We start from the raw sequence: 16409 nt of genomic DNA on the forward strand, positions 1-16409 counted from the left end.
TCTTTTCTTGATAGTTTGGATGAATTGGAATTTGGAAAAACCCTGAATAACCATCTAAGAAACAATAGTATGGATGGTTAGCCAATCTTTCTAGCATCTGATCAATAAAGGGGAGAGGAAAATGATCTTTCCTAGTTGCAGCATTCAACTTTCTATAGTCTATGCACATCCTATGACCAGTGACAGTTCTAGTGGGAATTAGCTCTTACTGTTATCCCACCCTTTTTAGGCACAACATGCACAAGACTAACCCATTTACTATCAGAGATTGCATAGATTATTCCAGCCTCTAGAAGTTTCATTATCTCCTTCTTTACAACATCTTTTAGATTCGGGTTTAACCTCCTCTGATGTTCTATAGAATTCCTCGATTCATCCTCTAGATCTATCCTACGCATACAAAGGTCAGGTGAGATGCCAGGAATATCATCTAGTGAATAACCTATTGTTTTACGGTACTTCCGTAGTTCACATAGAAGTAAGGCAGTCTCAGCATTATTCAGATCAGCATTTATGATAACAGGGTAAGTTGACTTAGGGCCAAGAAATGCATACCTTAACCCAGCTGGGAGGGTTTTGAGTTCTATATTTGGGGCTCTTAGTTCGCTCCAGGGGTTAAGGTGGTCTGTAGTAGCTTTTGGTGTTGGTAAATCTTCCTCTTCAAGGCTCATAGAAGCTACTACGTGTCTTGTTTGGAAACCGGAATCAAGCATCTTGACAAATTCGGCAGTGTGTTCATTTAAATACCGGTGCTCACTCTCAGCTAGAGTAAGAGCAATCTCTAGGGGGTCATCTCTCAGCAGCTCTTTAGTTACTTCATCATCTTCATCATCATCTTCTGAAGCATGATCGATGGAGAATGTGCGTCCATCCAATGTGGGTCTTTTCAGCATCTTATCCACCTCGAACTTCATGATTATGTCTCCCAGATGGAGATCTATCTTCCCTTTCTTCACATCGATGATGGCTCCTGCTGTGGCCAGAAATGGACGTCCCAGAATGAGAGGGTCCTTTGGCTCCTGATCGAGTTCCAGCAATACAAAGTCTGCAGGAATTCTATGGTTTCCGATCACCACATCGATGTCTAAAATAACTCCGACAGGATGTCTCACTGAGCGATCTGCGAAAACTAGCTGGATTTTTGTTGACCTAAAGTTTGTGAGACCAAGCCTCTTTGCCACAGTGTATGGCATCAGGTTCACACTAGATCCCAAGTCGCAGAGAGATCTCTTGAATACAGCTCCTTCGATCTCACATGATAACACAAAACTCCCAGGATCTTCCATCTTCTCTGGTGCTCTGTTCTGAAGTAGTGTGCTACATCTTTTGGAGATAGACATAACATTCTCCTTACGTGAGGTTTTGTTAGTCACCAAGCTCTTGACATATCTCTTCAGAGCAGGCATCATTTCAACAGCATCTTCAAACGAGAGCTTCACATTCAACTCGCTCACCATCTCTTTGCACTTAGCTGCCTCCAAATCTCTGCGAGATTTCCTCTGTTTCACTGGATAGGGCAGCTTAGGGGTGTATACTCGAACCATAGGCGGTATGTTTTCAGCAGCTTCCGCCTCTTCAGCTTGTACCTTAGTGGGTTCTTCAATCTGTGCAGTGTTGTTTTCGTCAGCGGGCATGCTTCTCTTTTCTTTAGAAACCAGCTCCTTCCCACTCCTTAGAGTGATAGCGTTCACAAACTCATTCCTTGGGTTGTGTTCACCTCTTCCAGGAAGAACTCCAGTAGGTCTTTGGACAGCTTCAGCAGTTTGGGCGACTTGAGTTTCTAACTTCTTGACATGTGCTGAAAGAGACTCCCATTTGTTGTTCATGTCTTGGTACATGGTATCAATCTTCACATTGATGTTATCAACCTTTGTGTTTATTTCGGAAGCTGTCTTTTGCTGGTTGAGCATCAATTGTTGGAGCATTGACTCAAGCTTAGACTCTTTAGCAGCTGGAACAGAGCTTTCACCGGTTTGAAACTGTGTTGGATTCTTTGGCTGAAAAGAGTTGAAAGGTTGCTTCTGCTGAAATCCTCCTTGGTTGTAATTAGAGTTCTGATATCGGTTTTGTCCCAAGCTCTGCCCAAAAGGTCGGTTCTGCTCGTAGTTTTGGTTTTGATATCCTTGTTGTCCTTGGTTTGGTCTGTAGGCTTGTGGTTGAAACTGTTGTCCTTGTCCTTCTGACTGTTGTGGGTAGTTTTGATTAAGTCCCTTGTTCTGCACATAGTTCTATCTACCAACGTAGTTCACTGCAGCTTACTGTTCAAGGTTTTGTCCGTCCACATAGTTGACTACAGCCTGCTGTTCCTGTAGTTCTTGATTGGGGAAGAAAAACGCTCCTTCTCCATATTCCTCGATGGAACTGACAACCCTTTGATCCCTCTGCATAAGCATATCGATCTTTGCGCTCATCTCTTCCAGCTTCTTGCTTTCTGAATTGCCGCCTTTTCGCGATCTATCATATTCTTCATTTTGGTTGCTGGAGCTTGTTGCAAGATTTTCTATCAATGTGTAAGCTTCATCTTGGGTTCTTGTTATAAAGTCTCCATTGCTGGCTGCGTTGAGAGAGTTTTTGACGTTCCCGTTTGCTCCATCATAGAAGATGTTGAGGATATGCTCATCTGAGTACCCATGATGTGAACACTCTCTTTGATATTCTTTGAATCTTGCCCATGCTTCACTCAGCGGCTCAGAGGTATTTTGCTGAAAGTTTGTGATCTTACTCCTCAAACTAGCCGTCTTGTGCTTGGTGTAGAATTTGTCCAAGAACATAGCTCTGCATTTCTCCCAAGTAGTGATAGATCCTGGAGGTAGAGACTTCATCCATCTCATCGCCTTATCTCCCAGAGAGAATGCAAACAGCTTGCATCGTAGAAAATCAGCGGGAACTCCATTTGATTGTGTCGTGCTACAAATCTCCTCAAGAGTCTCAATGTGGTCCATGGGGCTTTCGGACGGGAGACCATAGAACATGCTCTGTTTGACCAGAGCTATCGTTTGAGGTTTGATCTCATAGTCCTGCCTGTTGATAGGAGGAGATTGTATCGCGGACCGATTGTGATAGAATGTGTGTGGAGTGTCGATAGCTCCAATAGGACGAGGTTGATTTTGCCTCTGTCCTGGTATAGGAAAAGGTTGTCGGAAAACTCCAGCGGCAGCAGCAGCGTTGACAGCATTTGCAGTGTTATCTGCGTTTTGCTCATCACCGATAGGAAAATTTTGCTCATTTCCGGGTTCATCGTGCTGGTCTTGCACGCCAGCCATGTTTCTTCTTCTGTTTCTGTTGTTCTCTCTTTCGATTCTTGCAAGTTCCTCGTTAGAAACAACCACCAAGTCTTCAGAACTTCGGCTTCTCGTGTTCATATACCTGAAATACACGCAAGAAATTTGAGAAAGAATTTATAAGTAATATGAAAATAAGGTTCTAGACTAGACTCTAGTCTTAGTTCCAAAGGTAACGCTATTGGTCCCCGGCAACGGCGCCAAAAACTTGATGTCCTCAGGTTTTACCACTAAAACCAACCGCAAGTGCACGGTAGTGCGCAGTAGTATTTAGGGATCAAATTCCACAGAGACCAAGGTTACACTATGAATCTACTAGAGTAAAGTCAAGCTAGAACGAAAATGATTGTTTGTTTTGTGGTTTTTAATTGTCACAACTTGTAGGTAATAAATTGAAATGAAATTTAATTTATAGATTAAAACGTTAGGCATCGGGTAATTCTCGGGAATGACATAAATCGAGAAACAAACATTAAACAAGGGATATGTATTAGAACCGTTCTTGAACTCAAACAGCTTAAGTAATTTAGCCTACTCTCACAGTACTAAATCCTATGTTTTAGAATCTTAAATATCAACTCTCGCCATATTCATAATTCTAAACATGCATTTTAACAGGTTCGATTTGTTCACAAGTTCCATAACAACAACTCTCGTTGGTTACAAAAACTTGCTCATCTAGATTCTTTTCAGGAGTTTAACTATCACTTTTGGTGTGTTGAACTTCCTAATGATCATGAACTAGGTGCACCTTCTAATTCAAGCTTTAAGATCAACCTAGATGAAGAACCAAATCATTTACCCCTTTTTGACACATCAGTTTCATGGATTCATAGATTCCTTAGAATCACCCTAGCCTAACTAATATATTACTCACACATGGAACCAAAAACACAATACATTATTAAGATTATTGTAGAAATAAAAAAAAACAAGAGGGTTTAGAAGAACTTCTCTGGGAAGGGAAAGGGATTTTTTTCTTCTACTACAAACTTCAAACTTCAAACTCAAGCAAAACTTCAAACTAGAAAAAAACTCACAAATCTATTTTCTCTCAAGTTTTGATCTCTAAGATGATGTCTTTCTCTATGGAACTCGTCCTCCCTATTTATAATCGGCCAAGGAGCCTTCTTTTTCGACAAATGCTCCAATTTCATCATGAAAGATGAGTGGATGCAGTAGGTGAAGTGGAGGAAGTGGGTGAAGTTGGACACAGCGAGGATGCATCGATCGATGCGTTTATGGGCGAAAACGCATCGATCGATGCGTTAAAAATTCCCGGCGCAAGATCTTGCATCGATCGATTAGAACGCCGCATCGATCGATGGGTTTTCCAATCGATCGATGAGTTCTTTTCTCTTCCTTTTATTCGCGTCTCGATTCGATCCGTTGTTCGTTCTGCGCTCTAACCCCTTCTGATGAATATGAAAATCCCTTGAAATTCCAGTATGCACATGTCAATGGTTCCTAACGCGCTCAATCACCTATATACCTGAAATAAAAACGAAAAACTACAAATAATCAAGAAAAATATAATAAAAACATATAAACAAGTAGCAAAAACCTAGAGACATCAATAAGGTATTGTTTATTTAGTGAGGTGCGGAGCTCTTCAGACCTTGAAGATCTTCTATCTGTATGGTTAGTGAAATAAAATATTCCCCTATTTGGAGAAAGTACGCAGTTTAATATATTTGTTTATTTAGTGAAATGCAACATGGCACAACAAACATCAAGAAGGAAATACATAAACGGAGCAAATGTATGCGCAGTTTAATATCAGAAGATTGAGGCCGTGTTCGTTTACATGTCTGCGACCTACGACCTGCGACATGCGACCTGCGACTGATCGCAGGTCGCAGGTTGTTGTTCGTTTTGCTGTCGCGTAACATGCGACCTGCGATTGGTCGCAAGTCGCAAGTCGCAGGTTGTTGTTCGTTTTGATGTCGCGTGACTGATCGCGCGACCAGTCGCGGGTTCCCATCTAAGTCGCCCGAAAAAACAGCGATTAAAAATTAAGAAAATTTTGATCGCGCGACTGGTCGCAGGTCGCAGATCGCAGGTCGCGCGACACGTAAACGAACATAGTTTTAGTCGCAGGTCGCATGTTTAGTCGCAGGTCGCAAGTCGCAGGTGGCGCGATACGTAAACGAACGTAATCTTAGTCGCAGGTCGCAGGTCGCAGGTCGCGCGACACGTAAACGAACATGGCCTGAATTAAAAACAAAATACTAAGAGTTTGTCCACTAGGAAAAAAAGATCAAAGTGGCGTTGCAAAGCAAAATGTTAATCACTAGGCAAACCCTGATAAATACCTTCCACATCATCAACCAAGCCACTGATTCCGTACCCAGTCCAGACTTTGAGCTTTTTCAAAAGGATGAAGCAGAGATAAAATTTAGGTAACATTCACCAAAGAAAATTCTAGTCATCTATTTGCTTGTAAGAATGCACTCCCACCGGGCCACCGGCAAAAATGTATCTTTGTGTCACTGATCCAAGTAGGGAGAACATAGACTGATCTACACTCTGAGAGTATGTATTAGACCAAACTATTTTAAGATATGCTTGATGCATCACTTTTATTTAACGAAAGTTCAGAGAAACCACACACAATTAAGTTTTGACTTTGTTACACAAAACATGAGGCTTCTTTCAAGAGCAACACCGGGTGGGTACAATTAAAGAAACTCGAACATTAAAAGATTTAGCATCAATATTAGATTACCACAGCAAATTCCTCACCCTATGGATGAAAGCATCAACGATGTAAAACCAAGCTCTGCTCCAACGAGAATCAATAGAGAGAGATGCAATTATTCCAACAAGTATTGTAACATAGGCTGCAGCAAAACTCCAGTAGAAAGACTCCATGTCTATTGGGCTTTGATCGTCTTTATCTTCATAATCTGGTTCTCGAAAGTCACAGCTTCTGTTCGTTGGTTTCCCACATAGCAGAGGATTGCCTAAGTAGCTTCGTGCATCAAAGGTGTTGAACTGCCTTCCCTGTGGAATGACTCCTGATAAGTTGTTGTATGATACATTGAACACAGCTAGGTTGCTCAAATTTGTTAGTTCTGGTGGGATCTGACCTTTTAGTCTGTTGTATGAAAGATAAAGGCTTTCAACATTCTTAATACCTGAAAATCTTTCTGGTATCACTCCTGATAAGTAGTTGTGAGAAAGATTGAGAACTCGTAGTGCAAGAAGAACTCTGATAAGAACTCACACACTTTCTTATCAAGAACAGAGGAATTACAATGGAATTACAGAGAAAGCTATCTTGAATCTCTAATGGAGAAACAAGCCCAAGACACAAGGCTCCAACAAACTAACTGATTCTCAATAACAATCATCTCTCTTATTTATACTCTTCTCTTCAATGTAACTGCCTTCTCTTCTTCTTATTGTGCAGGTGACAGGTCATCAGCTTGTCACGTGACATTTCCTTTGCTTCTATGATCATATCAAACTCCAAGCTCTACTGGAATCTCACCAATAAGCTCATTTCCAGAGAGATCCAGTCCAACCATATGCATGAGATTTCCACTCATGTAAGCATCATATCGATGTTTTGTTGCAAATTCAATTTTAGTCGGGCGCCTGCAGTGAAGTCTATACTAAACGGATCTAGCACCAGCAGAGATTTGAAATATATACCAATATTATTTGTTGTAGTGGAGTCTTGAAATAGCTCGGAAGTAGAAAAAACACCACTGGGAATGTAACCCATCTCATAATCATAACCATATAGTTTATCCTCATTCCCAGAAAATGATATATTGCTGAGACATGTAGGTATGAATCCACTCAATGTATTTTTAGCAAGATCCAGAAGATGGAGATTGCTTAGGCTACACAATCGATGAGGGATATGACCAGTTAAATTATTTCCCCGCAGAAGAAGAATAGTAATTTCTTGTGTGTTGATGAAGTCCGGTATATTACCAGACAACCAGTTATTTCTCAAATCGAGTATGGTGACATTTCCAAGCAATGTGTCTGGAATAGCCCCTGATAAATTATTGTCATGCAGGAAAAACGCTGCCCCAAAAAGAGATCTCACATATGGAGGTATATTTATTCCCAAACAAATTGTTTCCGGAGAGGTCTAAGAACCCGAGATTAGGCATGTTGAACAAGGAAATAGGTATTTCACCTTCCAACAAGTTGTCTGAAACCAATAATGCAAATAAGTCTGGAAGTTCGGCAATCCAACTTGGAATAATGCCTGTGAGACTGTTGTTTGACATGTTAAGAATATACAAAGATGTCATGCTCCGCAAACCTCGGCCAATTTTTCCTGTAAACAGATTGTTATCCATAGACAGCACCATAATAATAATATCAGTAAAGTTTGCGGATTCTCTAAAAATCTCTCCACTTAGCTTGTTATATGACAACTTCAGTATTCTCAAGGAATAACAACCATCTACAAAACTTTTTGGCAGCAATTCCCATGGAAATTGTTGTGAGATATATCCAGAAACTCAATCATTTTCATGTTACCCAGGGAAAATGGAATCATTCCTTGAAAACCATTGTTTGATAGTTTCATATACCGTAAATGAGGAAGTATCCAGCCAATGTTCTCAGGAATGAGGTGATTGAAGTTGTTCACTGACAAATCCAGGAAAATAAGGTTGTGAGCAGATTTTGGTAGCTGAAAATTCGAAAAAGAATTATTCTGTATAAGCAAAACCTCCAGCTTCGTATTGTTCTCTAACAGCCATGTAGGAAAATCTTCAGAAATATTATTTCCAGAGAGATCAACTTGACGCAAATCTTTTTGGTGTAGGAGAAAATGAGGAACCTTCTCCAAGTTGCAAGATCCTAGTACAATAACACTTAATTGAAATCTTGGCTTCCAAGAACCATCCGACACTACCTTAAGTGATTTGGATTTTGAATAAAGTTTGAACACCTTCAGCTTTGAAAGGTTGGCGAGCAAATCGAATGAGAAGACGCCTTCAAAGTTGTTATTAAACAGTGATAAGTACTCAAGGGATGTGCTGCTACCGAGAGCAGATGGTAGCTTACCGGTCAATTGGTTTGATGAGAGCTCAAGAACTCGAAGTTCACTCAAGCTAGTTAAACATAAGGGAAACTGACCTATTAGTTTGTTCTTACTGAGATCTAGCTCTCGCAAATCTTTCAGTTCACAAATACCTACAGTGACCAAACACAGATATTTTAGACATTTAAATAAAGGGTCCTTAAATAAACGTGAATTTTACCACCAATCTTAATGGAACAACACTTGAAGTTTTGTGCAGACTTGCCTTGCAATTCCATTGAGCCAGAAAATTCATTACCACTTAGATCCAGAGCCTTCATCTTCCTCAGAGAAGATAAGATCTTCTACAAGACAAAACCACACAAAGGTAAACAAGTTCACCTATGAACATAATTAAGATTTCACGAATACATGAACCACTTTAAAATGTTACATACAGCCACACAATCGACTAAATTTCCTCCTTAAGAAAATTATGCATCGACAGAAAATTCTGAGCTACCTTGTACTGGTATAGAGCCATTAAATTTGTTGCTACTCAGGTCCAGCAGTTCCAATTTTGTCAAATCTTTAAGTTCTGAAAGGGGAGTCAAACATATATACAAATGACATAAACTGACTTAAAATTTTCTGATAATAACTATAGATTGAATTGGTCTATCAGAGACATCATCAGTAAATGTTGTACAAGATAACCACGTTACAAATATTAAAACACAAACCGTTAGCTGGAAAAGGCCCAACCATCTTGTTGTTGCGAAGAAACAGAGTTGTAAGTGATGTAGCAGCATTAAGAAAACGAAAGATGCTGTTGTTGAATTCATTCGAAGTGAAATCGAGAATCTCCAAGTTTTTTAATCTCCTTAGACTTTTATAACCTGCCAAAATAATATCTTGTCAACAATGTATACTAAAACAGTATAGCTCACTCTAATTACTTGAATTGGTTCAGCAGTTCCATTGTAATCTACATGCAACTGAAGCATGCACTTCGGAAGGAAACGTGACTGGCCATTGAATGTAATTTTGTGGTGCATGGGCATGTCATAGACATCATCAACTTAGTTACTACAGATAAAGCTTAATTATCTTTTTGATGCAAGAAAATTCTAAGAAACATAGTTCTAATGGTATTAAACTTTCAAGAATTAAAAGGATCAAAGAAACTATAGTTCTTTAGAATGCAGGGGAAATGTCTTAAAATAGAGAGCCCAAGGAAATACGACCATATATGTTAAGGAATAGAAGTTTCACTAGGAGAAGCTTGATGAACCTTCCACATCATCATACAATCCATTGAATCTGGACTCAAATAAGTACAGACTTCGAACCTCTTCAAAGGGATGCAACAAAGAAAGATTTAGAAGTGAACTCTCTCCATAGATCCCCTCAACAACTGAAATTCCAGTGACCCGCCTGCTGGTACGATTGCACTCAATGCCCTTCCACCTGCAGCAATCGCTCGTTGTGTCATTAGTCCAAGTAGGGAGAACAAACTCGGGGTCCCTTCCTCCACTAATTGAGACCATAAAATTCTTGAGGCCTAACAAAGCCATCCTTTCTTTATTAATACAGCTTTTGCATCCACGTAGTTGTGCCAACAATAAAATCACCCAAATCAGGTTTCGACCAAAGAACACCTTCCTCTCCATTTGATTGAGCTACAAAAAAAATACAGAAAGTTTAAAAATCTGATCGTGAGTTTTGATGCCCAAAGAGGAATAGGAAAACCCAAGTTGCATAAGAAAATACATAAATACAAAGTCAAATTTCATCAGTGCACAAACAACTATATCATATTGGCATATATACTTGTGGCGTGCTTAGCATCATCAACTTCAGCAAAGATTAAAAGCACAGCTAACATATAAAAAAATTGTTTGCAATAGCAGTGGCACTTCTTTATCCTCAGTTCCTCACAATACAATTAAGAGGCCGTTTAACTATTATCTAGGAGTTGCAATGTGAAGGAGGACAGTACAAAAATGAAACATTTTCATGGTACTTGAAATCGTTTCAATAGATTCATGAATGTTATGCAGGTCAAAAAAAGTTACAAAAAGAGTATAGTTGATGCACTTTTTTAAAAAAACTAAAACATCAAATAAAATGTAAAAATATGAGTAGTAAAATTTTATTGTGAATCCAAAAATTGATAAACAGAGTAATCAATTTATTGTTTCTTAATATATATGAAAATGTTAGAACATCAATCTTTCATATACATAGGGGGAGCATATTCAAATAAAAAGGAAAAAATATGGCAAAATACTAATTCTTGTATTAGCTATGAAGATTACTTCCATCTTTTGCATAATTAATGTCTGGTACTCCCTCTGCATCATTTTAAGTGGTGTTTAAAGATTTTTATTTTGTTTCATAATAAATGATGTTCTCACTATTCTAGATAGAATTTAATGTTATTTGAAATTTGTGACCAGTTACAAAATGCTACATCATTTTCTTATTGGTTGAACTAGTTTCATTTAATGTTATTTTCACGTAACCAAGATAAATTGCATAAAAAATTATGTTTTTCTTAATTTTGTGTAAAAACCTTAAACACCACTTAAAGTGATAAGGAGGGAGTATATTTTTCCCTAATGAAATTTGGATAACGATGACAAGAAAAAAAACTGGATAAATACATTACATTTATTCCCTCTATTCAAAGACATACAAAGATTGTACATAAGGAACCAAACACAAGTTATTTTCTGGTTTTAGTACATATGTAAAGGAGGCTTTTTGAAGAACAGCCCCATATCTAGAGAATTTAAAGTTTTGTACTACAAAAGATTCTTCACCTTGTTAATGAAAGCATCCACCATGTGAAACCAAAATCTGCTCCAAGGAGAATCAAAAGATAGAGACGCAAATAATCCAACAAGCATGGTCACATAGACTGCAGCAAAACTCCAGTAGAAAGACTCCATGTCGATTGCAGATTCATCATCATCTTCCACTCCACTATCTGGTTCTTGAAACGTACCACTGTTGCAGCTTCTGCTTGTTGGTTGTCCACAAAGAAGATTATTACCTACAAAGCTTTGTGTGTCAAAAGTGTTAAACTGCCTCCCTTGTGGAATAGCTCCTGATAAGTTGTTGTACGAGACCTTGAAGACCGAGAGGGTGCTCAGCTGTGTCAGTTCTGGTGGGATCCGGCCTTGTAATCTATTGAAAGAAATATCAAGACTCTCCACATTCTTCATACCTGAAAAGCTCTCTGGTATAGCACCTGATAAATTGTTGTGAGAAAGGTTAAAAGCTCTTAGTTCCATAAGCTCTCCAAACTCAGCTGGGATCTCACCACTCAGCTCGTTTTCCGAGAGATCCAACCCATACAATAGCTTGAGGTTTTTACCCATGTAGGAATCATATCTGTACTTCGTTGCAAACTCGATCTTTGTCTGAGTGCTTGCGTTGTAGTCCATACTAAACGGATCAAGCATGAGCAGAGACTTGAAATATCTACTGGAATTTTGTGTGGAAGAGATGTCTTGTTGCAGAGAAAAACCATCAAAGACATCAGAAGGGAAAGAAATGCCAAAATCATAATCATATGATGTACATTTCTTCCCTGTAACAAATGATGTATTGCTGAGGCATGATGGTATGGAACCATTCAATCTGTTTCTCGAAATATCTAGAAGCTGGATGTTTATTAGGCCACACAACTGGTGAGGAATACGACCGGTTAAGTCGTTCCCTCGGAGAAGAAGAACGCTGATGTTCTGTGTTTTGATGAACTCAGGAATATGTTGACATGAAGAATTAAACAAAGGGAAGTAGTGGAGGAAGTGGGAGAAGTGGCCATCTCACTTACCAAATAGGGAGGAGTGGCTAGTCCACTACTAGTTAGTGGAGGAAGTGGGAGGAGTGGCCATATCACTTACCAAATGGGGAGGAGTGGCTAGTCCACTACTAGTTATTTAGTCTTCCACCATTGAGTGCTTATTGCTTTTGTTTCCTTTAAATACACCATGTATGTTACACAATTAAACACACAATTCAATACAAACATTTCTTTCATTCTCTCAATCTCACAAATCCTCTCATTCTCTTAAATTCTCAAATTTCTCTTCTCTCTCAAATACTTACGGTTACTTCACTCCTTTTTTACTTTGTTCGTGTGCTTCATCACGGTTAAAACACTTAGAAGCTCTCATAATCCCACAAATTATCATGGTATCAGAGCAGCAACAATCTTGAAACCTTTCTAAATTCCGCAAAATCAAAACTCTGTTTCTAGTTCTTAAACTCTACCTCTGACCAAGTAAATCCCCAAGATGGAGAACAACAACAACAATAACAACAACCGCATCAGCATACCTGTGACCCTGAAGGGGATTAACTACCTCTTGTGGGCCAGGATGGTGAAGATTGCCCTTGGAGGAAAGGGTTTGTGGAGTCATGTCTCAGCAGAAGCAGCTCCAAAACAAACCACCCAAGGAGAAGATGGACAGGAGATTGTGGTAGCTACTGATGAAGACAAATGGGCTCAGGAAGATCTCATGGTTCTCACAGTGCTCCTTAGCTCCCTAGAACCCGCCATCATGGAGTCTTACTCCTACTGTGAAACTACCAAGCAGCTGTGGGATACACTCTACAAAGTGTATGGAAATACCTCCAACCTTACAAGGGTCTTTGAAGTAAAAAGAGCTATCAATACCCTCAACCAAGGAGATATGGAGTTCCAGCCTCACTTTGGCAAGTTCCGGTCTCTTTGGGCAGAGATGGAACTACTCAGACCACATACTACCGACCCCGCCACTCTCTTAACCAGGCGTGAAGAGGACAGAGTGTTTGGACTACTGCTCACGCTTAATCCATCTTATGGGAGCTTAATCAAGCACATCCTGAGAGCTGACAAGTTACCTGACCTGGATGAAGTATGCGCTCAAATTCAGAAGGAAGAAGGCTCTGTGGGCTTATTTGGAGGCAAGGGAGACTTAAACATGGCACATCAAGCTGAACGAGCCGTGTCAAACAAGGCAGCTTACAAGCTAGATGAGAAGAAAAACTTGACCTGCGATCACTGCAAGAAGAAGGGCCACATGAAGGACAAATGCTGGATACTACATCCGCACCTCAAGCCCAACAAATTTAGGGACAACCGCCCTCAATACCAAGATGCAAGAGCCAACTTCTCAACTGATGGTGCTGAGCCAACAACACCAATCACCATGGGTATAAGCAACCTAGGTGTGGGAAGAGCTACTGCCTCCACATCAGGCTATGCCACGCCAAGAGCCAATCTAGATGAGACCATCAAGAAGTCTGACTTAACCGCTCTCATCAAGGCTCTCAAGGAATCTGGTATATCTAAAACTCTTGGTATCTCCCTTAATGCTTCTCACAATGCAAATGGTTCTATGAATAATTTTAAATCGGCTAAGCCCTTAGTTATAGACTCTGGTGCTTCTCATCACATGATAAGTGATTTAGAACTGATTAAGAACATAGAACCGGCTTTAGGAAATGTGATGATAGCAAATGGAGATAAAATTCCAATAAAAGGTGTAGGTGAACTTAGATTGTTTGATAAAGAATCTAAAGCTTTCTATATGCCTACATTTGCCTCAAACCTACTGTCTGTTAAAAAAGTAACTAATGATCTCAATTGTCAAGTTACTTTCACGCCTAACAGTGTATACTTTCAGGATATTGATTCTAGTAAGTTGCTTGGCAAAGGTGTTACCAAGGGAGACTTGTACTTACTTGAGGACACAAGACCTGTATCTCAATTATCGTGTGTGTTTCATTCTGTTTCTGAATTCCCTAAAGATGAAATCTGGCATGCTAGACTAGGACATCCCCATTCTCGTGCCTTGAACATCCTGTTGCCTAGTATTTCTTTTAAAAATGAGTGTGAAGCGTGTATATTAGGAAAACATTGCAGAACTGTGTTTCCTAAATCAAAAACCCAATATGAAAACTGCTTTGATTTGATTCACTCTGATGTGTGGACTGCTCCATGTGTATCTAGAGAACAACATAAATATTTTGTGACATTCATTGATGAAAAATCTAAATACACATGGATCACTTTGTTGCAATCTAAGGATAGGGTGCTAGAAGCATTTAAAAATTTTCAGAACTATATTACTAACCATTTCAATGTTAAGATTAAAATTCTTAGATCAGATAATGGTGGTGAATATACTAGCACAGCCTTCAAACAACATCTAGCCTCACATGGAATCATTCAACAAACCAGCTGTCCTTACACACCCCAACAAAATGGTGTGGCTGAAAGAAAGAATAGACACTTGATGGAAGTGGCAAGGAGTATGATGTTCCATACAAATGTACCCAAGCGGTTTTGGGGGGATGCAGTAGTCACAGCCACCTACCTAATCAACCGCACACCTACAAGAGTCCTCTTTGATGCCACCCCATATGAGGTACTAAACAAATCTAGACCATCAATTGATCATTTGCGTGTGTTTGGGTGTGTGTGCTTTGTTTTGATTCCAGGAGAACTAAGAAACAAACTGGAGGCAAAGAGCACAAAGGCAATGTTCATTGGATACTCTACGCACCAAAAGGGGTACAAATGCTATGTACCAGAGACAAGGAGAGTCCTAGTATCCAGAGATGTTAAGTTCATGGAATCCAAGGCCTATTATGATGAGAAGAGTTGGGAGGAACTCAAAGATCTATCTCATTCTGCCTCGGACAGAGCTAACAACCTGAAGATTCTTATGGAAAGACTCGGCATTAACCTAGAAAAGGAACCAGAGAAAGGCCGGGACACTACTCCTTATAAAGAGACCATGGTTCATAACACTGAAGACTCTCATCCTGACCATGAAGGGGGGAATGAAGATCAACCGGCGCAAGCTCAACCTGAAGAAAACCCAGTATTATCTCATGATCAAGATGAGATGGGACAACCAGACACTGAAGCTCAAGAAGGAGAACCAAGCAGCAGTAATGAACCTGAGCAGACACAAGTCCTAAGGAGAAGTACAAGGATCAGAAGACCAGCCTCAGATTGGGTTAAAAATGATTTTGTTTACTACAATGCTCAAGCTGTGGCACATCCAGAAAGTGGATTATGCTCCCTAGCTCACTATCCAGAAGAACATCAAGTCTTTATGAGTTCATTGGACCTGGAATGGATACCAAGAACATATGCAGAAGCTATGGAAGATGATGAATGGAGGAAATCGGTGGATGATGAAATGAGGGCCATGGAGAAGAACAACACCTGGTATGAGACAGAACTTCCAAAAGGGAAGAAAGCCGTGACCAGCAGACTCATACATACCATTAAGTATCTTGCAAATGGGAAGCCAGAAAGAAAGAAGACCAGACTGGTGGCAAGAGGATACACACAAGTGTATGGAGAGGACTATCTAGACACCTTTGCACCAGTGGCCAAGCTTCATACAATCCGGATTCTACTCTCATTAGCAGTGAACCTAGAATGGGACCTTTGGCAAATGGATGTGAAGAATGCTTTCCTGCAAGGAGAACTAGAAGATGAAGTGTATATGAAACCACCTCCGGGGATGGAAGAAATGGTGAAACCAGGGAATGTCCTTAGACTCAGAAAGGCAATCTATGGCTTGAAGCAATCACCAAGAGCTTGGTACCACAAGCTAAGCACTACATTGAATGGAAGGGGATTTGTGAAGTCTCAAGCGGATCACACACTCTTCACTCTCACCAGCAAGCAAGGAATTACGGTAATTCTAGTCTATGTGGATGACATCATCATCACGGGTAGTGACAAGGAGGGGATCAGTTTAACCAAGACATTTCTCAAGGCCGCATTTGACATCAAAGACCTGGGAGAACTGAAGTACTTCCTTGGCATTGAGATGTGCAGATCAAAGGAAGGATTATTCATGTCCCAAAGAAAGTATACCCTGGACATATTAAAGGAGGCAGGAGATCTTGGAGGAAGACATGCCAAGACACCACTTGAAGAAGGTTACAAGGTATTGCGAGAGGGGGAGTATGAAGACACTCCATTTGAAGATGTCAAGCAGTATAGACGGATGGTTGGGAAGCTGATCTATCTAACCATCACTCGGCCAGATGTGTGTTTCGCAGTTAATCAAGTGAGCCAGCACATGCAAACTCCCAAGGTTCATCAC

General features: G+C 40.0%; 1 protein-coding gene and 1 pseudogene across 1 annotated transcript; both read right to left on the minus strand.

The window, feature by feature from the left end:
- Positions 1-6746: 6746 nt before the first annotated feature.
- On the minus strand, positions 6747-10353 carry LOC106413514 (annotated as a pseudogene).
- A 663-nt stretch (positions 10354-11016) lies between these two features.
- Positions 11017-11965, minus strand: LOC106412417 (receptor-like protein 15). Its single transcript, XM_022696526.2, has one exon. It carries the CDS (start codon positions 11748-11750, stop codon positions 11088-11090), a length of 663 nt encoding a protein of 220 aa, XP_022552247.2. The 5' UTR covers positions 11751-11965; the 3' UTR covers positions 11017-11087.
- Between the last annotated feature and the right edge of the window lie 4444 nt (positions 11966-16409).

Source organism: Brassica napus, chromosome C2, assembly GCF_020379485.1.
Source record: "Brassica napus cultivar Da-Ae chromosome C2, Da-Ae, whole genome shotgun sequence".
NCBI lineage: Eukaryota > Viridiplantae > Streptophyta > Magnoliopsida > Brassicales > Brassicaceae > Brassica > Brassica napus.

Bases quoted from the DNA above. Each gene is read 5' to 3' on its own strand.
- LOC106412417 (XM_022696526.2), bottom strand. From the start codon at position 11,750: ATGCTTGATCCGTTTAGTATGGACTACAACGCAAGCACTCAGACAAAG.